This window comes from Lissotriton helveticus, chromosome 12 (assembly GCF_964261635.1).
Source record: "Lissotriton helveticus chromosome 12, aLisHel1.1, whole genome shotgun sequence".
Lineage (NCBI taxonomy): Eukaryota > Metazoa > Chordata > Amphibia > Caudata > Salamandridae > Lissotriton > Lissotriton helveticus.
Genome location: NC_136073.1, coordinates 52912413 through 52939382, shown reverse-complemented (window position 1 = coordinate 52939382; position 26970 = coordinate 52912413). Strand labels below are relative to the sequence as shown.

At 45.2% G+C, this 26970-nt stretch overlaps 1 protein-coding gene across 2 annotated transcripts in view; it reads right to left on the bottom strand.

Moving 5' to 3' along the window:
• Positions 1-7295: 7295 nt before the first annotated feature.
• LOC144799449 (uncharacterized) overlaps positions 7296-26970 on the bottom strand; it is an 84039-nt gene continuing 64364 nt past the window's right edge. For both annotated transcript variants that reach the window (XM_078670763.1, XM_078670765.1), the window contains 5 exons: positions 15468-15558; positions 14562-14731; positions 13187-13365; positions 9806-9926; positions 7296-9501 (listed from right to left, as the gene is read on the bottom strand). In XM_078670763.1, coding sequence (XP_078526889.1) covers positions 9370-9501; positions 9806-9926; positions 13187-13365; positions 14562-14731; positions 15468-15558 — 693 coding nt within the window. In that variant the 3' untranslated portion in view covers positions 7296-9369. The remainder of the gene's footprint in view (positions 9502-9805; positions 9927-13186; positions 13366-14561; positions 14732-15467; positions 15559-26970) is intronic.

Here is a 26970-nt window from a genome sequence, read left to right as displayed (position 1 = left end):
TGTGCCAGAACCTTATTACCGACCTATGGAGGAGCATCGATACCAGGTGGGCTTTATTTCAAAGGAGGACTTTTGTTTGTTCCGAGGGAGGGCCACCAAATGAGAACTTAAATTGATCCCAGCAGCACCTTCAGAACACAGTCTTCATATCACTGGGCATGTGGGAGCCTGCCTTCTTGGTCTGAGCGTGCACCTGCACTCTTGACACACCTGCTCTTGATGGGCAAAGCAGGACTGCACACCACTGGGAACAGTTCAGTACCCAGCCACAGCAGGCAAAAGAGGACTTATTTGCCAAGGATTATGAAGACTAAGTGAGGGTACAAGAGAACAGTCTTAAGGGACTAGAAGGAATATGCTTCTTACCAGTATGTATCTGTTCTTGGCATGTAGAGCTGCAGAGTTGTACACTTAGCAATAGATCGCCACCTGATGTTGGGCTTGGATGATTGCAGGTTGTTGTCTTCTTGGAAGAAGTCTTTGTAGTCACGAGATAGGTGACTCCTCCCTTGGACAATAATGCGCATGGTCATCGACTCCATCCTCAGATTGTTTTTCGCCATGATGGGAAATGATGGAGTTAGTAGAAGTAAAGAGAAAGGATGTCCATGCGTGTGCATCTAAGTAAGATGAGTACTGGAACGGCTACAAGTCCCGGAGAGGCGGGAGAGTGTGTACAACTCTGCAGCTCTACATGCCAAGAACAGATGCATATTGGTAAGTAGCATATTCCGTTAGAGGCATATTGAGCTGCAGATTGTACACTTAGCAACGATTGTGCAGCAGTGTCTCCCCTAGCGGTGGTCGCTTGTATCCGTTGCAGCATACTGAATAGTGTTTTAAGGACAGCTTGGCCTACTGCAGCTTGCTGCTTGGCTTGCACATCAACACAATAGTGTTTAGTGAAGGTGTGTATGGTAGACCATGTTGCTGCCTTGCATATGTCCTCTAGTGGTATGTTTCCTAAGAAAGCCATAGAGGCTCCTAGTTTGCGAGTGGAGTGCGCTCTAGGAGGAACTGTTAGTGTAAGTTTAGCTTTTTGATAGCATATTTGAATACACTTTACAATCCATCTGGCAATTCCTCCTTTAGAGATGGGATTGCCTTTGTGTGGGGAAGAGAAAGATACAAATAGTTGTTTTGTCTTTCTGAAGGATTTAGTCCTGTCTGTGTAGTATAAAAGAGCTCTTCTAACATCTACGGTGTGTAAAGCCCTTTCCGCAACGGAGTCTGGTTTTTGAAAAAACACTGGTAGCTCTACTGATTGGTTAAGGTGAAAAGGAGTAATCACTTTTGGCAGGAATTTAGGATTGGGCCTAAGAACCACTTTGTTAGGGTGTATCTGAAAAAATGGTTCTTCTATTGTGAATGTTTGTATTTCACTAACTCTTCTGAGAGAGGTGATGGCAACAAGGAAGGCAGTTTTCCATGTTAGGAATTGCAGTTCACACTTGTGTAAAGGCTCAAAAGGGGGACCCATAATAGACTTATGGGTCCCCCTTTAAGGACCACGTTTAGGGTGCATACTGGTGCAGGTGGTAACCTAGGTGGGATTATTCGTTTTAATCCTTCCATAAATGCTTTTATTGCAGGTACTCTAAAGAGAGATAGATGCTGTATATTTTGTAAATAGGCTGCAATTGCTGCTAGATGCAGTCGTATGGAAGAATAAGCCAAGTTGGACCTTTGAAGGTGTAGAAGGTAGCAAATAATATTTTGGATGGAAACATCCAATGGATCAATGTGATTGTTGTTACAGTATATTGCAAATCTTTTCCACTTAGCAACATAACATGCTCTAGTGGTGGGTCTTCTAGCTTCTTTAATTATGTTCATACAGTCTGGTGGTAAGTTTAAGTAGCCAAACTCTAAGACCTCAGGAGCCAGATCGCCAAATTCAGTTGGTTTGGTTCTGGGTGCCTTATTTCTCCATGGTTCTGTTTTAACAGGGATGGCGTGAGCCGTAATTTCTGATGTGGAACCAGTGAGAGATCTAGTAGCGTGGTGAACTACGGCTGACGTGCCCATGTGGGGGCCACTAGTATTAGTTTGAGAGACTGTTGTCTGAGCTTGCGTACTACTAGTGGAATGAGTGGGAGAGGCGGAAAAGCGTACGCAAATCTGCCTGACCAGTTCATCCATATCGCATTTCCCTCCGACCGTGGGTGTGGAAACCTGGCGGCGAAGGTTGGGCATTTTGCGTTTTCGTGGGTGGCAAACAGATCTATTTGTGGCTGCCCCCACCTTTGGAAAAATGGTTGGAGAACCTGTGGGTGCAACTCCCATTCGTGAATCTGTTGTGACTGACGACTCAACAGATCTGCTATCTGATTGTGAATTCCTGGAAGGTGTTCTACAGTCAGGTGTATGTTTTGACGGATGGCCCATCTCCAAATGTTCTGTGCAAGCTGGGACAGTTGCAGAGAGTGTGTCACCCCTGATTTTGTATATAATACATAGCTGTCATATTGTCCGTCCGGATTACAACAGCTTTGTTTTGTACTTGAAAAGTCTTGAGTGCTAGGAAAATCGCTAGCAACTCTAGATGATTGATGTGGAACAGTTTTTGTTGGCTGTTCCATTGACCTTGAGTGGTATAACGCAAGAGATGGGCTCCCCATCCTGTGAGCGATGCATCTGTCGTGAGCACTATTTGTGGAACAGGGTCTTGGAACAGCCGTCCCTTTGCCAAGTTTTTGGTGTTCCGCCATTGCAGAGAGCGATATGTACGGCTGTCCACCAACACCAGGTCTGTGAGCTGACCTTGAGCCCGATTCCACTGTTGTGCTAGACATTCTTGTAGTGGGCGCATTTGCAGTCTTGCGTGAGGAACTATGAAGATGCAAGTCGCCATCATGCCTATTAGTTTCATGAACACTCTGGCTTGAAGAGAGTGCTGGCATTGAAAAAGGGAGACTAAGCTCTGAATGCTTTGAATCCTGGCTTGACTGGGATACGCTAGAGCTGCCGATGTGTTTATGGTAGCTCCTAGATATTGGTGAACGTGCGAAGGCTCTAGGTGCGACTTGGTGCAGTTTATTGTAAACCCTAAGTTGTGTAATGTTTGTATTGTTTGTTTTGTGTGTTGTACACACTGGTTGAACGATCTTGCTTTTATGAGCCAGTCGTCTAGGTACGGGAAGACATGTATCTGTTGTCTTCTGAGATGTGCTGCTACTACTGCTAAGCACTTTGTAAACACTTGTGGTGCTGTTGTGACCCCGAATGGAAGGACTTTAAACTGATAGTGTTGTCCTTGTATGACAAATCTTAGATACTTCCTGTGCGCAGGATGTATAGGAACATGAAAATAGGCGTCCTTTAGGTCTAGTGTTGAAAGAAAATCTCCCTGTTCTAGTAATGGGAGTACTTGTTGTAAAGTGATCATGTAAAAATGATCCGATTGTATGTAGTGGTTGAGGGGCCTGAGGTCGAGAATTGGTCTTAATGTCCCGTCCTCCTTGGGTATTAGGAAGTACAGGGAGTAGACTCCTGTTCCTTGTTCCTGTAAAGGGACTACTTGAATAGCATCTTTTTGTAGAAGTGCTAGAACTTCCTGTTGAAGCAGTTATGTGTTCTGTGGACATTGGACGCTGCCTGGGTGGTATGTTTTTGGGGGGGGTTGGGGGGGGTTGCTGTGAGTTCTAGGCAGTAACCATGTTGGATAATTTGTCTTACCCACCTGTCTGTTGTGATGGAATTCCAGACAGGTAGGAACTGTGATAGCCTGCCCCCCACCTGAGTGGAATGCTGTAGGGGAGGCAGAGGGAAGTCACTGTTTGGGAGTGGAAGAGGAGCGGTTGTTGTTATTACCTCTACCTCTTCCCTTATTGTTGTTGCCTCTGTATCGTCCTCTAAAGTAACCTTTATTAGAGGGGGTTTGTGTGTGCGTCTTAAAAGATGATGTGTTATCTGCGCCAGTCTGCTTGGAGCCTCCTCTATAAGAGGAGCGACGAAAAGAACTTCTAGTCTGGGTGGATTGTAATGCACCCATAGACTTAGCAGTGTCTGTGTCCTTCTTCATCTTTTCTAGTGTGTTATCTACTTCTGGCCCGACCAACTGGTTCTGATTGAAGGGCTGGTTCAGGATGGTAGTTTGTACTTCTGGTTTGAAACCTGAAATGCGTAACCATGCATGACGTCTGAGGATAACACTAGTGTTAACTGCTCTGGATGCTGTGTCAGCTACATCTAGTGCACATTTAATTGAGGCATTAGATATTAATTTGCCTTCTTGTAAGAGCTCTGCTGCCTGATCTTTGTATTGATCTGGTAGGTGTTCCATTAATTTTTCTAGTTGGTCGTAGTGAGCCCTGTTGTAGCGTGAGAGTAAGGCTTGTGTGTTTGCTATGCGCCATATGTTTGTTGCTTGCGCAGCAATCCGTTTCCCTGACGCATTGATAATTTCTGATTCTTTGTCAGGCGGGGGGGTGTCACCAGAAGTTTGGGAATTGGCTCTTTTACGTGCATTTGAAACTACCAAAGAGTCTAATGGCAGATGTCCCTTAATGTAGACTGAATCAGCTGGTGCTGGTCTATACTTTTTCTCTATTCTGGGATTTAACACCCTACACCGTACTGGATCTTTAAAAATCTCTGGAGCATGTTTAATGACCCCTTTGATCATAGGTAGTATTTGAGTAGACCTTTGTGACTGCTCAAAAGTGTCTAATAAGAAATCCTCCTCAATGGCATCAGAGTGCATTGGAACTCTGTGGTAAAGTGCAGCTCTGTTTAATAGATGATTGAACCCAATACTATCCTCTGGAGGGGAAGGTTTTGTTGGGTAGTACTGAGGATCAGGGATGTCTGGTGCATTATTTGGTGGGAAATTATATGCATCGTCATCTTTGGGATATTCTGGGTTGACATCTTCATCCTCATCTAAAGGGTATGTATGTGGCTCTGGTACATCATCCCCCCCACCTAAGTCATACTCTTCGTCAGTGTGGTGTGATGATGCAGGAGATTGAGCAGAATTTATAGGATCAATATATGGAGTGATAGGAGAGGAAGAAGGTGATGGTGAAGGAGGGTGCATTGGAGAAGTTGCACAATCCTTTTTTGCAGGAACCACAGTTGGAAGTGGTATGTCTGCTGGTCTTTTTTTATAAGGAATTGCTTCCACATGTCCAGTTTTTGGATTAATATAGACTTTTTCTGTTTAGGATCTGGTCTAAACAGATCTTTCTCTTCTATAATCTTCTTCGGCGTCGATAGGGGTGTTTAGTGTTTTTTGCCTTAGGAGGAGTGATTGAGTCCTGTGGCAATTTCTTCGGTGCCGAAGGTGGTTTAGGCTTGTCTGTATCAGGCCTTGGAGTCTTTGGTACCGCAATTGAAGATTTTGGCGTGGAGACAGGTTTTGTTGGGCCTGCAGCGCCGGAATCTAGCTTCCCTTCTTTATTTTTGGAACCGGATGGTTTCGGAGTCGAAGCTTTCGGGTCCGTTACGGTTCTTGGGTTCGGCACCGATGCCTCTTTTGGTTTGGGTGCCGAAGAGTCTTCGGGCTCCGAAGGGCGTTTTGGCTTCGGTGCCAAAGAGTCCTTCGGTGTCGCAGGATGTTTCGGTGCCAATGGAGGAGGTGGAATTGGCACATGTGTTTTTTTCGGTGCCGAGGCACCGGAAGGGGTAGTCTTTATCCTCGGAGCCGAGCCCGAAGGCGGGGCGTCGGAGGGTAAATTTCGGTCTCCACTGGGCCCCATGGGCGGAGTGCTGACCGTTGCCTTTGGTTTGGGCAGTGTCTGTTGTGCAGGGGCAGAGGTACTCACGGGTTGTCGAGATGGAATCGAATCGTCCGAGTCCTCTGCTCCCGATATGATCTGGAGATCAGGAGAGTCTTCCTCGGCGACGAGTGGAGCCTCGTCCTCGGAGATATCTTCGAGTGGGTTCTCGTCCTCGGAGACGTCTTCTTCGACGATCTCATCCTCAAAGATGGCCTCCGGTGCTGGCGCTGATCTCATCATCTCGTGTCGACGGGCCCTCCGATCCCGAATGGTCTTCTTCGATCGGAAGGAGGCACAGACTGTGCAGGTCGACTCGTCGTGTTCTGGCGCGAGACAGAGGTTGCAAACCTCGTGATGGTCGCTATGAGGGAATTTTGCTCGACATACCGGGCATCTCTTGAATGGAGTTCTGTCCATGAGGCGTAGGCCGTACGGCGCCGATAGGCACAACGGCACGCGTCGACGCACCGGGATGTAGCTGGTGATGTCGAAAAGTTTATTCGATGTCGAAAAGTGTTTATCTAAAGTTTCACGCTTCGAAAATGCCGAAAAGAGTATTTTCTAGCCGGAGCGGAAAACTTTCATCCGAACCCAGTGGCGGAAAAAAACAATCTGAGGATGGAGTCGATGACCATGCGCAGTATTGTCCAAGGGAGGAGTCACCTATCTCGTGACTACAAAGACTTCTTCCAAGAAGACAACAACCTGCAATCATCCGAGCCCAACACCAGGTGGCGATCTATTGCCAAGTGTACAATCTGCAGCTCATATGCCTCAATTAAACTGATACAAGTTATCACAAATCTAACAATATTTCTGGTGGAGGTGGTAGGGGAGAACCCAGAAAAGGGGGCAGGAGGAGAGCAGATGACCTATACTCATCAGTTTCCAGACAGGGCAACGGGCCAGAGATTAGACTGAAGAGAGAATACACTGCCTTAGGACTGGGAATAGCATTCATTAATAACCATAGTTCCCTCACAGTAATTGTTCTTTTAAAGGACTGTGTACCACATTTTTTGTCTTTCCCTTAAATATTTACTGTACAATCCTGACTTACTGGTATACGGTTAGTATTTGTCATACAGATTAGTGAATTGCTCTTAAAAGAAAGACCGTACACACACAGCTACATCTTCTGTATACATTCACAGCTTCTCTTCATGCAACAGCTATGTGTAGGCAGTAGAGGACTGCCTTCTCTCTGGTTTGTATTCACTCTACTTATTCGCAAAGAGTCAGGATCTATTCAAAAGATTTGGCTCACACAATAGAAAACAGAAAAATGAAATATATAAAAAAAAGTTCACATCACATGGGGCAGTCATTCTTCATGACTCAAATGATTACATCACCCCGAGCGGTGGCCATCTCTTAGAACGTAGAGTTTTCTCCTTGCGCTTCCAGGGAGTCACCTTTAATCGTAGTTACAACGGTTAATTTAACAGCAAATATTTGGGAGCGTGCTGCATGCAGCCAGCACCAACTGCATTGTGGAGATGTGTGTTTAAAGCAATGCTTTCTCTACTTTTCAACACAACACAAAAATCTCACCAGAAACAAAAAACAGACTTCTGTGTGTACAATTTAATTCACTCAAATTATCACAGCGAATTCTTTTTCCAGTTCCGCTGACAAAATGGTATGGTCAGTTATGGATGGTAAATGGCACAGCGATAGGCATAAAAAGCTAACCAAATTGTGCTTCATAATCTGAAAACTTTGAGTAGGGACGGAGTAATAAAAAAATAATAAAATCAGGCCCAGAACTGTATTTTCAATTTCCCTAAATGATTTACTGAACCATTATTAGTAACAGCACTTTCCTGCATAACTCTGAAGCCATGAAACAGGAGGCTTCCAATCATGCAATGCATATAAAATGAAAAGTTCATGCACATGCCAACAGTCTTCTAGAAGGAGTGACTCCTGTGCCTCAGAAACAGAATTTGTATGCCATTAAACTTGTAGCTACACAATCTAGGGCATCTCTGGCAAATGGCGTGAAACAGGACTCCGACAGGAACTTAAAAGCCAACACTGCAACAATGATCCTTTGCTTACTCTGAGGGGCAGTTCTCAAAGGCTGAAATGACACTCTTAACAAGGGTGGGGCACCATATTTAACACCTCCTCCCAGCATATGCGAATAGTCACCTATCTCCCACCCAAAGACGAGACTCCTGCAACTCTAGGGAAGATGTTGGTCCACTTGATTTCATGCAGGAATGTCAAACACAATTGCGAAGATAGCACCAAGAGAGCCGAAGATCTGCCTGATTTTCAGAATATCCAGAACAGAAAATTCAATATGAGTCTAACTAGAACTCGTAATCATAGTTAGTACTGGTCTTGAAAATCTAGCATGGATATGGCTCTTCCTGAACACTCAGTGATCTGTCCTAGGAGAACCTAGACCCCTGGGCAGCTTGATAAAGAATATTTATTTGCCCTGAAGTCATATTGCTCATGAGACAATGGAACTTCCTAGTCAGTGGCCGTACAGTCCATGGAAGGAAGAGGGCCCTCTAAAGCAGACACAACAGTCAACTGCAGGCACATCAATACAGAGTAAAGAAAGCTAGTGAACGCCTGCCGGGACAAGCATTCAGCATGCAAGGCTTCGAAACTTGTTGTCATCGCTGCAACCTTTGGATGACACCAATATTGAGAACTCAATGTTTTCCCTTAGCACTGAAGGCGCTGAGCTGAGCTCCACCACAGCACCCAGAATGCACTTCACAGAAGTAGGGAGAAGCACTGGATAAAACACCCCAATGCACTCTTCACAACAGTAGAAAGAAGCTGAAGCTAAGAACCCCAGAGTGCAAATTATGCAAATCATCAGTAGTGAGAAGCTCTGACTCAGTACTGCAGAGTGTACCAAGAGTCAGTCCAACATTCCAGAGTACACATCACCAAGATTCAGTCCAACATTCCAGAGTACACATCACCAAGATTCAGTCCAGCACTCCAGAGTGCACATCACCAAGCTTCAGACCAGCACTCCAGAGTGCATACTGCAGCACCAGTGAGAACCACCAGCTCAACTGCCTTAGGGAGGAAAGAATGTCTAGGTACATGGCTGTTATGTGTGTCGAAGGGACTGACAATTGTTTGTGCTGCTGTAGATGGCTTATGCTTCACAGAGCTAGCTGGAGGGAAGGCAGGAGTTCAAGGTGACTGACATAAAACCAAAAACTCAGCAGTTCAAGATGCAGCTAGTGCTTAGTATAGTCTGATATCGGGCCAGTCTCGGCCACTACACACTAGGAAGGTCCAGGTCTAGTCCAGGCTCCATATTTTGTGCAGCAACACGATCTTTCCACCCTCAGCAGGAGGCATGAACAACAGTACATTGTTTCAGTAAAAGAGAGGTTGGCATCACCTGCAGCATTCACACTGGTAATGTGGGAGGCAGCACAGGTCATGAAGCTACAGCTCAGTAGTCTGGCAGTCATGACAAGCCATGGAGCTCAGGCTTAGAGGTCCCTGCTAGAGACAGAGTTGCTGTTTTCACAAACATTGGCCTTAAGGCTCAGTAGTCCTTAGTGCAAAGTTTCGGAGAAGACCGGTGGGTGCATTCACACAGAGCAGTGCACCATCCTGACCGAAGGCAACTTGGACAAATATTGGCATCCATATTTTAGCAATCCGTAGTGATCTTGGAAGATAGCTCCTGGATCCGCCGAGCACTGCAGCTCTTGCAGAGAATGTGGCCATCAAGCGGGTAGCAGCCCCTGCCCTCTCCTTCAGAGGAGAGCAGGAGACCACACTCCTAAAATAAAAAAAGAATGCAACAAGAGTCAGATGATGGGGAAGAGAGGAAGGCAATGGAAGAGAGGAAGGCAATGGGGAAGAACGAGAGGCCATGCTCCTCGGATAGAAAGCGAGTCAGGGGAAGGCATAAGTGGGAGATCAGGGAGGACAGCAAGAGACCACAATATGGAGAAAAGAAACATGCTAGAGTCAAATGATGGAGAGCAAGGTGACTGGAAGCAGTTAGATCAAACAAGTAATGAGGTGCTGATGACATTTTTGGGAAGAGAGGAGAGGTTAGAAATCCATTTTTAACTTCTTACCTCACACTTGTAGCAGTTAATGTGAAAACTTCGATCCAGAGCAACAATTCGCACAGTCTCCTCCTGCCCCGGCTCAGGCATGATGGCATTTCCACAAACAGAACAACGTGGTGCAAATTTCCTGTGGAGAGAACACAGGAGTTAATCAGGTTAAAAGAAAAAATATTTACTTGTAATCCTACATTGCCATCATAGCAAAAGAATGAATGAGCGAGTGAAGTTTTTATAAAACGCACAAATACCCAAACGTTGCCTTAGTGCTAAAAAATATATCATGGAGAAAAAAAACAAGGAGAAGACTATGACAAAGGTCTAGGGGAACAGATGAGCTTTTAGTTTCCTTCTAAACTCCAGGAGATGATTTAATTCTGGAGAAATGAAGGTGGGTCATTACAAAGTTTAGGTCTCAGTTATGAGAAGAAAAAAACGCCAATTCTGGACAAACAAATCTTGAGAACAACGAAAATTTCCTCACAAGAGGATAGTAAGCAACAGGCAGAGGTGTAGATGTTTTTAATTTACAACACATACACTGGACCATTGCCATAAAATGCCTTCTCACGAAAGCCGATGGCCGTAAAGACAAAGAATCTTTGTACTGGAAACCAGTGGAGCTTAATCAGTAGAGAAGAATTAGGCAGATGACAAAAAGGCAAGGAAATGCAGCCATGATGCTGCATTCTGCACCATCTGTAGTTATCTAATCAGACAGCTCAAAATAAGGATTATGCTACTTACCCAGTAAGCATCTGTTCTTGGCACATAGAGCTGTAGATTCACAGGCTTTGCATGCTCCTGCCATCTAGTGTTGTGTCCGGACGTTTGCAAGTTGTTTTTCTTCGAAGAAGTCTTTCCCAGTCACGAGGTAAGGTGACTCCTCCTTTCGGTGATAGTGCACATGGACATCGACTCCATTGTTAGATTGTTTTCCCGCAAGAGGGTGGGTGAGAATACAGTGAGTTTAGTACAGAGGTCTGTGAGTTCGCTCTCTTACGAGGATTAGAAACTACCAGCGAGTCTAAAGGGTGCTGTCCTTTAATAAAAACAGGATCAGAGGGTGATGGTTTGTATTCCTTATCTACCCTGGGTGTTAAAATATGGGCACGAAGAGGGTCCTTAAAAATCTCACCTGCATGTCTCATCATGCCTTTAACATAGGGAGACTGACTAGTCCTACGTGAAGACCCTAGTGTCTCAAATAAAAAGCCGCCCTCTAAATCCTCTTTGTGCAGAGTGCTGCTGCCCTGGAAATCCGCTCTGAGGTGATTGTTTTGCAGGGTATAGATCTGGATCATTATCCATGGGTGGATCAATATTTTAATCATACCATGGATCTGTTGGCAAAGGAATCTTGTCATTATCATCATCATCTCCTAAATCAGGATGTGTATGCAGGGACCCCTGTGGCGTCGTGTAGTGGACCTGAGCCTGGCAGTTGTGGTGAAGGTGAAGATGGTGGAGGGGATGGCGAAGATGGTGGAGGGGATGGCAAAGTAGGATGGATAGAACTTGTAACAATGGCCTTCTTCTTCTTAAGAGAGAGGGATATCCAGTGGCCTCTGAACTGATTTTCCTTTCGGAAGGAGTTTTTAGCCAAAATGTGTCCAGTATCTGGATTAATGTATAGCTTTTTCTGTTTCGGATCTAATCTGTCCTTCATAACATTGAAGATAGGTTCCGGGGATCTGGAAGATCATCTTTTGATTTTGGCGCCGAAGGTTTTGGTGTCGAACCAGACTTGTCCTTTTTGTCCTTTAAAGCGTAAGATTTCGGCTCTGAACCAGACTTGCCTTTTGGAGAGGAATGTTTCAGATCCGAAGACTATCTGTCTCGACTCGAACCCGAGCAGGAAGGCTTGACTATTTGTTTCAGTGTCGGGTCCGGGCAGGGCGTCAGACACATCATCTTGGTGCCGACCAAGGCCCGAAGGCAGAGGTGGTGCCGAAGCCTTATGTTTAGTGGAAGATAGTTTTTGGGGTAGTACTCACGACCACCTGTTCCACTGGAATATCTCCAGACTCCAATTCGATCTCTGGGTTGGAATCCGATTCTGCGACCGAGAAGGCCACCACTTCTTCCGCAGCTGTCGCTTCATGCTCGGATTCTTCTCCTAAGATATCCGGAATATGTTGAGTGCTTTGGCGCTGCATTTCTCATCTTCGAGCCCGATGATATCGAAGAGTCTTTTTCGATCGGAACAACCGACAGGCCTCGCAATCTTCTTCCTTTTGCTCAGGTGGGAGGCACAAGTTGCAGTATTGGTGTAGAACGGTGAGAGAGTACTTGGAGTGACACCAAGGACAAAATTGAAACGGAGTCGGTTCTATCGGCAGAAGGTTGGACCGATTCAGCTAGGCCCAAAGGCCGCCTACAATGTTTTAGACCGAAATGAGACTTTCCTGATCAAACGGATATGCGGAGAGAGGAAAACACGTACGATAACAATACCATCGAGGATACAGTGGTTTGTGCACTGAGGGAAACCTGAAGGATGGCTTCAAACCGGAGTGCAGCAATACACGTCCGAACCAGAAGGTGGAAGGAAAACAAACAGTGGAGTCGATGCCCATGTGCACTATTCCCAAAAGGAGGAGTCACCTTACCTTGTGACTGGGAAAGACTTCTTCTAGGAAAAACAGCTTACAAACATCCAGACCCAACACTAGATGGCAGGAGTATGCAAAGCATGTGTATCTACAGCACACATGCCTCAAACACAGAGTTCCCATATTTGAGGTGAGATGGAACAAATGCCTGGATGTCTTTACACAATCAAAGGAGAATTTTTTTAAATTCTTACAGAGAAGAATTTAACAGAAAAAGAAACAAACTTATAGATCTGTGGTGTAAAAAGATTGTGCAGAGTCAAAATAAACGCCACTGCTCTTAATCGTGAGACACCGGGCAAATCTGGGCAACAATGCTACCGGGGAATTTCCTTTAAAATCATAAACACTTCAAGGTTTTTTTTCATTTCTATTGTATATTTTATTCACTTTACCTAACTGGTTTTTTATGTGGTGCTTCAAATTAAGGTGAGTTATCTTACAAATAAGCTTATGGGTGAGAGATGATTAATGGAGTGGCAGTAAGGCAGTTTCATTTGGAATACATACACACCACAGAAGTGTGGAGTCTCTAAAGTCACCAGGGAAGTGTACATCAGCATATATTGTAACACAGCTACTGCTCCAGTCAAAATCAAGGGCTCAGAAGCTCACAGACTGGCAGAGCTCTATCAGGCACATTTAAAACCGGATCCCTACTGGTGAATGTCTGCAGCCACTTCTAGAGACATCTCACCAGGAATGACTTGTGCTCAATTACAGTCCTCCATTTATCTGCAGATTCGCAACTAGACAGAAGGCGATAATGACTCACCGATGAAAGTCATCAATGCAGTGGATCTGGCTGGTGGCATCCACAGTGAAAGGTACACCGTCTAGACAACGCCTGCAAACCACACAGAGGAAGCATTGCGGGTGATAAGCTTGGCCCATGGCTCGTAGGATCCGGTCTAGGATGGGTTTGCCACACATAGAGCATTTCTCCAGCGTCACCTGTGAAGCCATAAAGCAACAACTAATCTGTGGATAGCAGACATTACTGCAAACATGTCAAATGAAGAAGTTTCATTTCTGTAAAGAGGGCACTGCTAATGTTATAAAAGGTGAAATCAAGGCGATGCTACAAGGACAAAGGGAAGGTGGATACACGTGGCCCACAGCTCACTCAGAAATACCTAGAAAGTGGAATGACCAATAAAACCCATCAGGAATACTCATATACAACCTCTTAGTCGTATTTGGAGTGGTCACCAATAATGTCAGTCCTAGCATGCCACATGGGAATGCTAGAGTTACGGAAGCAGAATAAAGTGTAGTTTAGGGGGCCTGTGTAAAACAGAGAAGGTATAGAGTAGAAGCAGGTGAAAAAGTTCACACAGATCTAGTTTAGTAACATAGGAGGGAGGATACGATGCTCTGTGCTCAAGTAGGAAAAAACCCTAGCCTGCTCAGAAGGCAGATCAAGAGCCCTTCCCTCCCCATGGCTGAAAGTGGGGTACACAAAATGGGGCCCTACCGTGATCATGTCACAAGTAGCTCCACTTTCTGGTTAAGAGGCAGGATGCAGTGGTCCCATGGTCATGGGTCAGGACAGTACAGCATCACTGGACAGAGAGCGGGCATAGCACTGTCCATGGTCAGTGAGGTCCTAAGACAGCGGCGCAAGTGGGTAGTAGGGGCTGGAGATAGCAGTAGCCATGGGCAGTAGGGGCTGAACATGTTGGTGCCTTAGATAAGTGGGATCAAACATAGCAGTGCATGTGGTCAGTAAGTGCCTGACACAGCAGTGGATGGGGGTAGTAGATCTTAGGGATTGCGACAATGGTCAGTGAGCAGGAAACAGTGGCAAATGTGGTGAGTGGGAGCCATTCACTGCAGTGCTAGTAGACAAACAAGGCCTGACTTTACAGAGCCAGTATTCAATGAAAACCAGACACAGGAGAGCCAGCCACAGCAGGACACAGTGATACCGCACCTTCGTAGTGGAAGGCCACAGCGATGCCTATTGTCAGTGAGGGCAGGCCACACTAGCAACTGTAGTCCGTGTGGGACTGGACACAGAGGTGCCCTATGTTAGTGCAGGGGGAGTAGGACATAGCAGTGGCTATGATCAGGTAGACAGTACACGGCTTCATGCATGGTGTGTAGAGCTGGAGATATTTTCAACAGTGGTTAGGGGCTGCACTTACAATGTAACAGGCCTCACAGTAGGATTTCTTTTCAATGGCGTAGAAGGGTTGCCCACGTAGGCGGCAGTTGCAGCTAATGCAGGTGAAACAATCCTCATGGAACACCTGGTCCATTGCAATACAGCCGGTGCCATCCCCAACCACGTTCTCTCCACAGCGAGCACAGCGACCTGTAAGAAACAAGTTAAATGGGCCAGTCAAAATGAAAGCCGCAATAACACATGTGGCTCGCAGGGTTGGCTTGGAAGCCTGGCCTACAGGGAAATCCAGAGATTGTTGCAAAACTTCAAAAGAAAGATTGAGCCCAAATCCCTACAAAATGACCATGTCACACCTCGGTTCAGGTTCCACCACACAAATTTCCCCAGGGTTGCTGCTCTGATTATAAGCCATGCATTCATTTCTGATCAGCAAGTTCCCAGAAAACAGAAAGCTCCTATCTTCCACCCAGGCAGGCCACTGCTTTAAAAGCAGCCAACACTCAGCTTTTTATTTAGGGGTAACTGCTCTGAAGATAGGTCACATATTTCCATCTCTATAGCCAGTTCTCTGAAAGCAGGAGACTTTTCACTTTCTCCTCAGGGCTACTGCTCTGTAGAAAGGTCAGCTATTCATCTCTCCAGCCAGCTGACAAAGAAGCAAATTGCTCAACTTCTCAGAAGTTTGGTCTAGCCCGCATTAGCCGGTCCTACTTTCTCCCCATGGTCACTGCTTTAAAGGTTGGCCCCATATTCATCTCTCTGCTGCCTATTCCTTGACAGCAGTCCGCACCTCAGCTTCCCCCGGTCTGGTGACAGGCTTGAGCAGACACCATGCCAGTAGCTCTCCGGCTTAGCCGAAGAGGTCATTACTTTCCTCAACACGTTAATCGCCAGATATGGTCTGATTTAGAAACATTAAACTCACCAAAGTACTCTCCTGCTGGAGGGTGGTTCATATCATGGACAAGTTTTTTCGTCAGTCTGTCAAGTTCCTCTTCAGGCCGACTTGAGGAACCCTAATGAAATAAATAAATAAATAAATACATAAATACATGAATCTAATGGTTCAAGACTTTCCCTCAAGCTTCCTTGCCACTAACTGCATATTTCTCATGTAGTTCAATGACCGCAGTGAAAAAACACAGATGTCCATTGTAGCTCTTGGATTCTCCCTGGAAGCACCTTTAACAACATGAGCTACGGAGCCCACTTCAATCTGCATACGTCTCTTATGCATAACTGTGAGTAACAAACCGTTTCTCCGCTTTTGCTTGTTCTTAGCTATGATCATCTATGCCCATGTCAGGACAGATAGGCTAGAACAGAAGAAGCTGCATTTCCCCCTCTCCCAAGACAACAGGTCTACACTGATACACAAATGTATTGCCCATTGCACTTAACTAGTCAAATAATCCCAGAAAACGGACAGATATGTTAGATATAATTTTCTAATAACTAGTTTACCACTATCTTAACCAAACAAATCTTATTGTGGAAATAATTTTTAGGTTGACTAAACCTCTGCTCCGATGCTATTGGGAATTCTGTTACCAGCAGTTCTCTGTGCAAGGCGTTGACTAAAACTGCTCATTGTGACTCCTTTAAACCCCGGAAGCGAGTCCTTTCTAACAGAAGTACTATATTTAATCTTCAATTCTGTTGTAGCTCTAAGGAGCAATCACTCCAAAACAAGGTAAGCAGTAAATCCAACTTTGCCTTACACTATTCTGACAGCCGCTTGGCTATGTCAATGCTGGCTCTGCGTTATGGTCGGTTTTGTAAAACTTTAATGCTCTGAAACTGCAGGATCCTTACCATTATATATAAAAGAGACACTAAATAAAAAGCAAAATGATTTTGGGCTAAAAAAAAAAAAAAAAAAAAAAAAAATTGCCTTATAGTCACGGGTAGTGACTTACATTGAGTGGCTGTACGTCATGTGAAAGAACAAAAGGCCATCACTCTTATTGAAGTTAACCAATGGCTGTAGACGGTGGAAGAAAAATATGAATGGCAACAGAAGAGCTGATATAGATATATAAATATATACACACACACACATATATACATGCTTTACAACGAGTGGAGTAACATAGGAAACAAATCTGTCTGCTACTGATATGGAACTTTTATTTGATCCAGTGGCAGAAATGTACTACCCTCCAGAAGGAAGACAACAGATGCCCTTGGAATAGATATATATGGAAGTGTACAGACCACATTTAAGCCAAATCAGTATTTTCCCCCTTACACCTAGGGACTCAGTGGATATCTTTCCTGAGTTGGTAATTTCTGATTTGTTGTCTTGTGAATAATTGGTGTCTGTGAGCCATATATAAATATCGAAATACCATCAACAAATTAATAAGGTTAAGATAAGAAATGATACAATCATACGAAAATCTGACAAAGGAGGAAATACAGTGTTTTGGCCCCTGGACAAATGGCGGAAGTCAAACACATTGAGACATCCTAATTGCTACTGCAAAGTGTCACAATCAAACATGTTCGAAGTAAAAGAAAAATATTTTACTGAGCAATCTAGGTGGAGAGGGGCAGGTTTGATTACACAGGAAGAACATTTATACCTGAAGGTGGATTCACCGGTAATGCCGATTTTATGTCGGATTACAAAAGTTCACAAGAACCATCAGAATCCTCCAAGCAGGCCAATCATTTCTGCAATAGGAGCTCTATTTCAGACCACTGCTCGGTGTATATATATTATTTTGCACAAGAACATGTCCGAAATGTGCCCTCCCATTTGCATGACACAGGAGATTTCCGAAAAACGATTTAGGACATCACTTGGGAGGACACCTATGTCTTAATGACGTTAGAGGTCACTTCCCTTTATACACATATCTCCCATCAAGATGGACTTAGAGCCATGTCAAACTTTTTTGTCTCTAGACCAATACAGTTACATCAGCATACAGACATGCTCTTGGAGATGACAACGTGGTGCTTAGAGAACAACTTTCATGTTTGGTAAAGACAGGTAAAAACAAATCAGGGGTACAGCTATAGGCACCTGCTTCGTTCCTAGTTATGCCAACCTACATATAGCATGGTGGGAGGAGCAGGTGCTCATCCCCCTTTTGGCCACTGGGTGGGGTGAGAATGTCGTCCTATGGAATTGTTTCATATACAACTTATTTGACTTGTGGAACGGTACCCCAGAATCGGCGTAAGCATTTGTAGGGAAACTGAATGACAATAGTTTAGATTTGCAGTTTACTTCTAGCATAAGCACCACAAGATCTGATTTTTTTGGATCTGTTGGCGTTTGTAAACGATAAGAAAATATACACTGGAACACACAGAAAGACAACGGCTGGAAATGCAATACTGCATTCAAAAAGTTTTCACCCGACTAAATGAAAAAAAAGCATCCTGTATGCAAAACATCTTCGGATGAAGAGGAAAAGCAGTGAAGATGCCACTCTGAGGGAGGGAAAGGTGGAACTCCAAAATTAATTTATTGAAAAAGGCTACAGTCCAAGGTTTTGAGTCAAGCTAAGAATAAAGCAGAGAATGTACCCAGAGAGTCCCAATTGTTTGCGCAGGGTGAAGAAAAAAATAAAAGAGGTATAAAACTGGTGACAACAACTAACTCAGGATGATCATAGGGAATCACATCTATCAGAAAGTCAGAAATATATTAAAATCTATGCTCCAGTAAGTGGTAGTGAGCAGCCCGGAGGTACAGCAATCAGATACCTGGCTAAAAAGCAACCCTGTTAAAGACTGCAGGAATCGCTGTTAGCATGAGCTGAAAGCCATTTTGTACTTGGCAGCCATTTTATTTAGCCATGTGCTCACCATGTGCTTTCTCCCTCTTCCAGAGCCTTGCACATGCTCAGAAAGACCTAGCTGGAAGAGTGCACCTGTTCCTAGTATAGAACGGTCAGGGCCGAATCTTTGCTCAGCCACGAGATTGAACTGACGGAGAGACGACTTTTTTTAGAACCTCTATCCCTGCATAGCACTCTTCCTTAGGTTCTATCACATTGGGTGATGCCCCCTGTACTCGTTCATCCTCCACATCGCAAGGCCATCCCTAGTCCCGTTCTGCACCCGACTTGGAAGTATCCTCCATGGACACGTTAAACGGGCCAAGCCTTGGGAAAGGCAACCCACGCAGGAATCGAAGATGGCTTACGAATCAGACCAACAAGGTCTGATGGGCTTCTACTTTTCAGGGAAGCAGGGGCCAGTCTGGAGCAACCAGACCAGCAGTGTAAATCAAAGGGTTCGTCATCACAGAGGCCACTAGCCAACGGGCAAGTGACCGGACAGATGCATCGAGCAGGAAAATGCAGAAGGGCCCCACATTGAACTCGTGGAGTGTGGAGGGCTGATCTTCTGTGCAGTTCGTGCTCGGGGCTGGGGCTTCTCAATCCCCAATGCACAACTTCGAGGGTGCCTCGGAAGTTGCACAGAAAGCAATTCGCTGACTTTCCAAGATGGCCGGTCCCACGTCTCTCGTCGCCTCCACGGGTCTCAGCCAGCTCTGCTGCGACTGTGGATCGGGCTGTTGGAAGTCTGAAAGTCCGGGTCTTGTCAGGCTCTGTGCTCGGGCAGGAGCGTCGACAAAGCAAACCGTTGATCGCTTGGTGGTGCCTGCTTGCACAGGGTGGTCACTCCTTGGCCACAAGGGAGATTCTTCAGTCTTCTATTTGCAGTAGAATGTCGAAGGTCCACAGTTTCGTTTCAAGTTTCAGTCAGGATAAATCTAAAGTCTTGGGACTCAGCTCCTACCTATATACCAAATTTAGGGGCTGGATTACCTGCTAGGTCCCTCCTATGGGTGGGACCAGGGAAGGGGGTGGTTATACCCCTTTCCCTTTGTCCAGTTTCGCGCCAGAGCTGGGGTTGGAGTGCCCAAGCGCCGGTTTGAACTTGACTATGCATGGGACACCTTGTGTGCCCCAGGCAGTGTCTCATTTCATTCAGCCCTCCCTGTCCCAATACACCATGGCCTGTCTGGGGTGGTGCTAGCACCTCCCAAGACAGGAAACCTATTGTCCAAGCCTCCCTCGCTGGAAGGACTCCCAGCAGCAGGAGGTCAGACTTGTCTCCGTGGCAGCAGCATCCATTTTGTGATGCTGAGGCTCTGGTTAACTTTAACCGGGATTAGTAGGAACAACAGGTCTTCTCCCTCTAGAAGGGTGGAATGCTACCCCCGTCGCCAGAACTGGCGAGGGGGTAGTATTCCAAAGCGTATGACACCTTACACGACATGTTTTGATAAAGCCAAACCAAAGTTAGCATTCAACCGCGAGGATTATAATGCACTTAATAGTATATGGTATTGGAATATCATAGAACAGCTATAAGGACATGGATCCGAAAGCTGCAGACAGGCTCAGCTCATGCTAAAGCCTCATCTCACATAAAACCAAGCACTCTGCCTTCAGGATTGTTAAGGCCTGCCATAGGAGTGACTTATAGGTGCATATGTGTCTATATATAAGGATAGGTATAGGAATACTATACCTAAGCAAGGGGTGATTACACAACCCTTCCCCAGCTGAGTGATCATCCAGTTGTGTCAGTTTGGATGGCCAGCCAGGCGTGGCATAAGATATGCTGCAGCCCCTGGTAGGCCTTGGGTGCACCTATGCCCTGGGTACCTATGGTACACTATACAGGGACTCACAAGAGTGACCCAATATCCAATTAGGTATGTACCTAAGGTACATGGAGTTCATTTTATAGAGAGAGCAGATAGCCTGGGGCCCTGATTAGCAGGATCCCAGGCCAACTAAGTCGAAAACCAGCTAAAAATAAGGCAAAAAATATGGGGTAACCATAGTCGGGTATCCACCTTCCTACAGGCTGAAACCATGCAAACCGCAGTTAAAGCATCTGTAGGATATAAGAGTAATAGTAACAAATCACAATGATGCCTCAGCCCATAATAAACCTAAGGAACCCAGCAGCCGACTACCTCCTGTGCAATTCCCGCAGACAGGGAGGAAGTGAGACTGAACCTACCTCCAGAGGCCACCCCACATACTATAATACTGGTGAATGTACCGCATCTTACCTCACAGGTAAATGAAACATGGGAGGCACGGAGAAACAAGGCCCTCGGTTGGCTCGGGACAAAAACCGGGCTAACAGAGGCCATGTTTGGTGAATTTAAAATGGCGAGAAGAGTAGGACTGGAGGGGAAAGGGGAAAAAAGACTCCCCAGTGACTGTATTGTCCTTACATTTAGAACGCCGAGCATGGTACGTGAGATTTTATGCAGACTCGGCAGTGACCATGTGACAAATAGAGGAATAAATGTATTGCCTCTTGGATATTTCTACCCCCCAATGAACCACATTTATTATCCCTCACAGCAGAGATCTATAAACCCTAATACTTACCATCAATTTAGTTTACCTTTACAAAACAGATTTGACATACTTCCATCCCTAGAAGACATAGATTGACTTACTCCCACACTTAGTCATGTAGAGCAAATCACCACAAATAACCCTCCTAGCCTAAAATAAACAACCATCGAACTTAAGGAATCTGCTCACAATGATCAAAGTATTATAGAAGATTTATCTAATGATTACACACATCGTAGCTTGGGGTTACCGGTCGACGCCAAGCTAGATAGTGAAGCAGTTGACGATATTATCACACCTGGTAACAACGAGAAGGGCTCACACCTGACAACAGTAAATGCCCCTTATCTACACCCACTAATTAGTACTGATCACCATCCTAATGGTCTTAATGTCAATCCTGTTTATACAATGCGCAACACCCAGGGTGAACCTAGGTCTAGCCTAAAAAATATTCTCTTGTGGAATGTGGCGGGTCTAACCACAAAACGGTCTAACCCTGCCTGGCTTGAATTCATACATTACCATGATATATTATGCATTTGACAAACCTGGGTAGATGTTATACAACATATTAACGGGTTTAAAAATTGTTTTACACCGGCCGTACCCTCCAGTCATGGGAGGAAAAAGGGTGGCCTATGCACCTACATATCTTATACGTTCAATGTAATAAAGGTAGGCATTGTGGAATCAAACACCTACTACGAGGTCCTAAAAATTTATATCGATAACTCCCATTGCACTGTCCTATTAAACTTCTACAATATATTCAAGCCTCGCAAACAGAGGGAGTTTTGAGGCACTTACAGAAGGTTCTGGATAAAATCCAAAGGAAAACAAACAAAGATCTTTGTATAATCTGGGGAGGGGATTTCAACATAGGCTCCTGCATTCATGCTGAAGGAGGCAACTGGGGTTTATTACCGGACGACGTGAAAGAAATCTCTAATTTTTCGCATTCCCACTTTGGGGGATCAATAAAACCTGATTAAATATACTATGGACCTGAGTTTTGCCAACGACCTCTGATCACCATCCATACCTTTTAGTAGTACCTTTAACGGTCGTGGGTTGTGTTCTACTATAGATTTCATATTAATATTAAACAGATATGCCGATAGAATACTCAACTTCAAAACTCACACTGTTGCTTTCATTTTCCTATTAGTATCACCTTAGAGCTGCCGGCCAAAGTGCTATCCAAAAGACAAATGGTTACCCAGTCCATACAAGATATCGCCATCAATAGATCAAATGGTTACACGATTAAATGGGCAGGAGTAGACTAATTACAGCTAACCAAGTCGCTTTTAACCAGCTGCAAAACAGACTTCTTCGTCTGTCTTGACGAGACTGCTGCGGATTATGATATCTTTAATTCTTTTCGTAAAATCGCACAGGCCATACAAAATAATTTACTATCAGAATCCAAATAAACCCTAACAGTAAGATAGGCTGGTTTGATTCAAAGTGTAGTAAAGCGCATGCAGCTTTGAAAACCCCCCAACATAAGCCCACGAGAGACCAGGAAGCTATTAAAAGGGCCAGGGCAGCGTATAAAACGTCTCTTAAAGAGCGAAAAGAGGCCTTAAGAACTGAACTGTGGCAGGCCCTCAAGCATGAGTCGGACACAAAAGACATAAAAGGCTTCTGGAAGGGCGTGAAAGTCCCGTTCTTGGCCCCCAAAAAACTCACCCAGTATTGAAATCACGATTGGGGTGGATCAATAGGTGACCCACTTTTCCAGATTATATTGTAATAACATAGATATTAATCATGGTGAGGTTTTTAGATCTCGCCCCTTAGGTCACCTCCTAATCGGTATTGATTTTAACGTGGACAAGGTGATCTCAGCCATTAATGGGAGCATAGGCGGAAAAGTCCCGGGACCAGATAGCATACCAGTAGACCTATATAAATCCTGCCCTTTGCTCTGGGGTCTACTTCTATCCATGGGTTTAAGGGCTTGTTGTACACAAGGTTTCACTCCGACATGGACGGAGTCCATACTTGTTCCTATTTTTAAGAAAGGTGACCGTAACGACCCGGTCTGCTATAGACTTATATCACTCCTGGATTCCCTTGTTTAAGTGGCCGGGCGTGGGGTCTTAAATAGACTGCAGGTGTGGGCAGAGGACACAGGTGTAATCTCCGAATTACAGTATGGATTCCTTCAAGGTTTAGGTACAGTGGAACAGAGTTTAAACCTAAGTCTTCTACTGGGAAAATATACACAGGCTAAAAGGGGGAGCCTATATGTCTATATCTGTGTTTCGTTGACCTGAGCTCGGCCTTTGATTCCGTCAATCCCCAAAAGTTGTGGAGCATATTAGAGGTCATAGGGGTGGAAACGCCACTTATTAATTTTTTTAAACAGTCTTATTTAGATGCTCGAGCAAGAGTCCGCTACGGGATAATAGGTGAACTTAATCACAACTTCCCCATCAGGAAGGGGGTAAGGCAGGGGTGCGTGCCAGCCCCCCTCTTTTCTACCCTCTACATAAATAGTTTGGGCGCCACTTTATCGAGGGAATGTCAGGATCTACCTAGTTTTGTCAAACAGCCATTTGGAGCACTGTTGTATGCCGATGATGCGGTACTGCTAGCCCGCACACAGATTGGCCTGCAGAAAATTGTGTCGAGCTTTGCCTCTTATATGTCAAGCTTAGACCTTAATGTAAATATCACTAAAACATTTACTATGAAATGTAGCAAACCTAATGCTAAGTGTCATGACATTTTCATAAACAATAAAAAACTTGAACTACTTCTCATATCTGGGAATTGTTTTCGAAAGAAGGGGCTCATGGGTCAATGCCATTAATACTAGAAAATTGCTATTTGCCAAAGCCATAGGAGCCTTGAAAAACTTCGCCAGGAAGTTAGGAAAGCGACCCATCAAGGATTTGATGACAATTTACAAAGCCAAACTTACTTCAATTGCTTTGTATGGAGCTGGTATTTGGGGTCATGTAAATGTAGAGACCCTACAGCAAGTTGAGAACAGGTTTTTAAAATATATCCTAGCCGTCCCGAATAGCACAGACACGTATATCTGCCATGCCGAACTGGGACTGTTTTACCTGTCTGACCTAATCAAAATCCAGCCGATCTTATTATGGCACAAGGTTTGGACTGGTGTTACAACTGGTCTCAATCGGGACGTGATAAATGACTGCTTGAACTTGCAACTGGCACAATGCATTCCCTGGCTTTGTCCAAACTGGAATGGCATGCTGAGCAAAAAAACAATGGATTAAACCCAGATCTGTGTACTGGGGTGTATGTATGATATTGTTCTGCATTCTGTCCATCAATTGTCTTTTTTGCATGTCATCCCGAGTGAGACGGGTATGCCCAGACGTGGGTCTCATGCTCACCATGCCACTGGAGTCAAGCTATCCTGGCTGAAGAGGGGTGAAACCCCGAAACATGTCCTAGGATGCCTGTTTCCAGTCCAGGAAGGACCTGGCCTGGCAGTTCGGGCTGGACTGTTCCCATTGGGCGCAGGGTCAAGACTGATTTCCATATGGCTGGATCCAACTTGGAAGGGCATGGTGAGCAAAAAAACGATGGATTGAGGCCCAGATCTCTGTAGTGGGGTGAATGTATGATATTGTTCTGCATTCTGTCCATCAATTGTTCTTTTTGCACCCAAAATGTTAACAGCACTTGCACTTTATAGAGAAAAAAAATAAGAGGAAAAAAACAGCAAAAATTAAATAGAGAAAAATTGAGTGAACAAGTATGTCAGTAAGAGTGGAATTGGATAGAGTAGTGTGGGGTGGATAGGGTGGGGAAGAATGAAGTGAGGTACATTGCAGTGGAGCAGATTGGAGTGGGGTGGATTGGATGGGGTACATTGGAGGAGGGTAGTTTGCGGTAGAGTGGGGTATGGTAGATTGGACTGGTATGGAATAGGGTAGACTGGGGTGGAGTGTGTTAGACTGGGGGAGATTTGGGTGACTTGTAGTTTGGGGTTTAGCGGAATGGGGTAGATTGGGTAGAGTAGAATGGAGTGTAGTAGATCGGGGTAGAGTGGAGTGGGGTAGAGTGGAGTTGGCAGACTGGAGTGGGGTGGAGTTGGATAGACTGGAGTCAAGATTGGAGGGAGGGAGAGACTGGAGAAGAGTGGAGGTGGAGTGGGCTAGATTAGGGTAGAGTGGGTTAGATTAGGTGTATTAGATCAGGGTAGGAAAGAAGTGGGGTAGATTATAGAGTGGAATAGAGTAGAGTGGGTTGGGGTGGGGTGGGGTAGAGTGGGGTGACGTGGAGTGAGTCGGAGACGTGTAGATTTTGGAGCGGGGTAGTTTGGGGTGGAATGGAGCAGATTGGTTGGAGTAGATGGGGTAGATTGGAGAGGGGAAGACTGGGGATGGGTAGATTGGAGTGGGTGAAGTAGGTCAGACTAGCGTGGGGTAGATTTGAGTGGAGCGTGGCAGACTGGATGAAGTGGAGTCTGGTAGATAAGAGTGGGGTATATTGGGTTGATTGAAGTGGGGTGGAGTGGAGAACATTAGAGATGAGAGGAGTTGGACAGATTGCAGTGGAGTTTGGAGTGTGGTAAACTGGAATGAAGTGGGGAAAACTGGACTGAGTTAGAGTAGAGTGGGGTAGGTTGGGTAGAGTGGAGTGGGTTGGATTGGAGTAGAGTGGGGTAGACTGAAGCAGAGTGGAGTAGAATTGAGTAGAGTTTGGTAGATTGGGATGGAGTGGAGTAGACTAGTGTGGGATAGTTTGCAGTTAGGTATATTATAACTAGTGGGGTAGATTGGATCATAGTGGATTCGACTAGAGTGGCATGGTGTATATTGGGTTAGAGTGGTGTAGAATATAGTGGGGTAGATAGAAGTGGGGTGGAGTAGATTGAAGTGAGGTAGACTGTAGAGGGTGTAGGAAGCAGACTCCGTCTATGCTATACCACTAGGCGTTTATACCGTGCACAGAGTCCGGAGATTCCCCAGAAGTGTACAGAGGTCAATGTAAACCCAAAGTGCTATATTAGCAGTAGTGTGGGAGAGCAGCCTTAGGCCTAACACAGAGGAGTGCTCAACATTTATTGCATACACATTGCCCAATAACTGACAGGACTCGGAAAATAGATCCACAACAATTTTCAAAAAGAAGCTTTGTTTAAGTTTTATTTTAAGGCCAAGTTTTACGCAAAAAGGTAAGCATGTTTTTAAGGAAAAATACTCTAGTCTTTCAAAAGCCGACTGCAATTTTCAAAAGTTCTTTGTTATCCTATGAAGGAAAAAAACAATGTGGTTTCATAGGTAAGTATCCAAATTACAGTTCCAGTCTTCGCGGTTTAAGATCAGCAGAGGACAAGGGTCAGGCGAGCACAAAGTCTATACCACCAGCGCACAGAGGTGGCCGAGTGCAAAGGTCAAATTCTGAGACAATGCGTTTCAATGGAGACAGGGGGTGCTTGAAGCCATGCTGCTTTAAGTAAGTAGGATTTGTTATAGGGGCCAAGCTTTGAGGGTTAGAGCAAGCACATGGTGGGCCATAATACAGCACCAAAGATACACCACCAGCAACACCGGTCGGCTAGGTGCAGGGTGCAAATACAGCGTCGGGCGGCCAATGCTTTTTAATGAAGAAACTGAGTTGGTCAAATAGGCTGCAGGTGGGAGACTAGCGACAGAGTTAAGTTGAGGTGTTGATGGACACAGTCAGTTTAGTTCTCCGTGGTCCAGGGGATTCAGGTGCAGGGGGTGTCCTTTGATGTTGGATTCTTCTTCCGGGAGCCGGTCGTTGTCGAGAGGAGCCTCTGGATTCATTCTGTGTCTTTGTGAAGCATAGGAGGGGTGAGCAAACACTGGACTATAGGTCACGATTGCAGGGGAACCTGTTCTGGATCAGTGGACTACCTGGCCATGGGCCGGGGCATCAGCTGCAGAGTGGGCAGGACTCGCGGTTCCGAAGGGCACCAGAGTCCTTTGTTTAGGTTTCTTGTGGACAGATCGACTGTCCTTTGCTTCTTCGTCCTTCTTGTTAGGTTGGCAGGAACTGGTTTCAGGGTCGGGTGAGCCACCTAAGTACTAAATTTAGGGGTGTTTTAAGGAA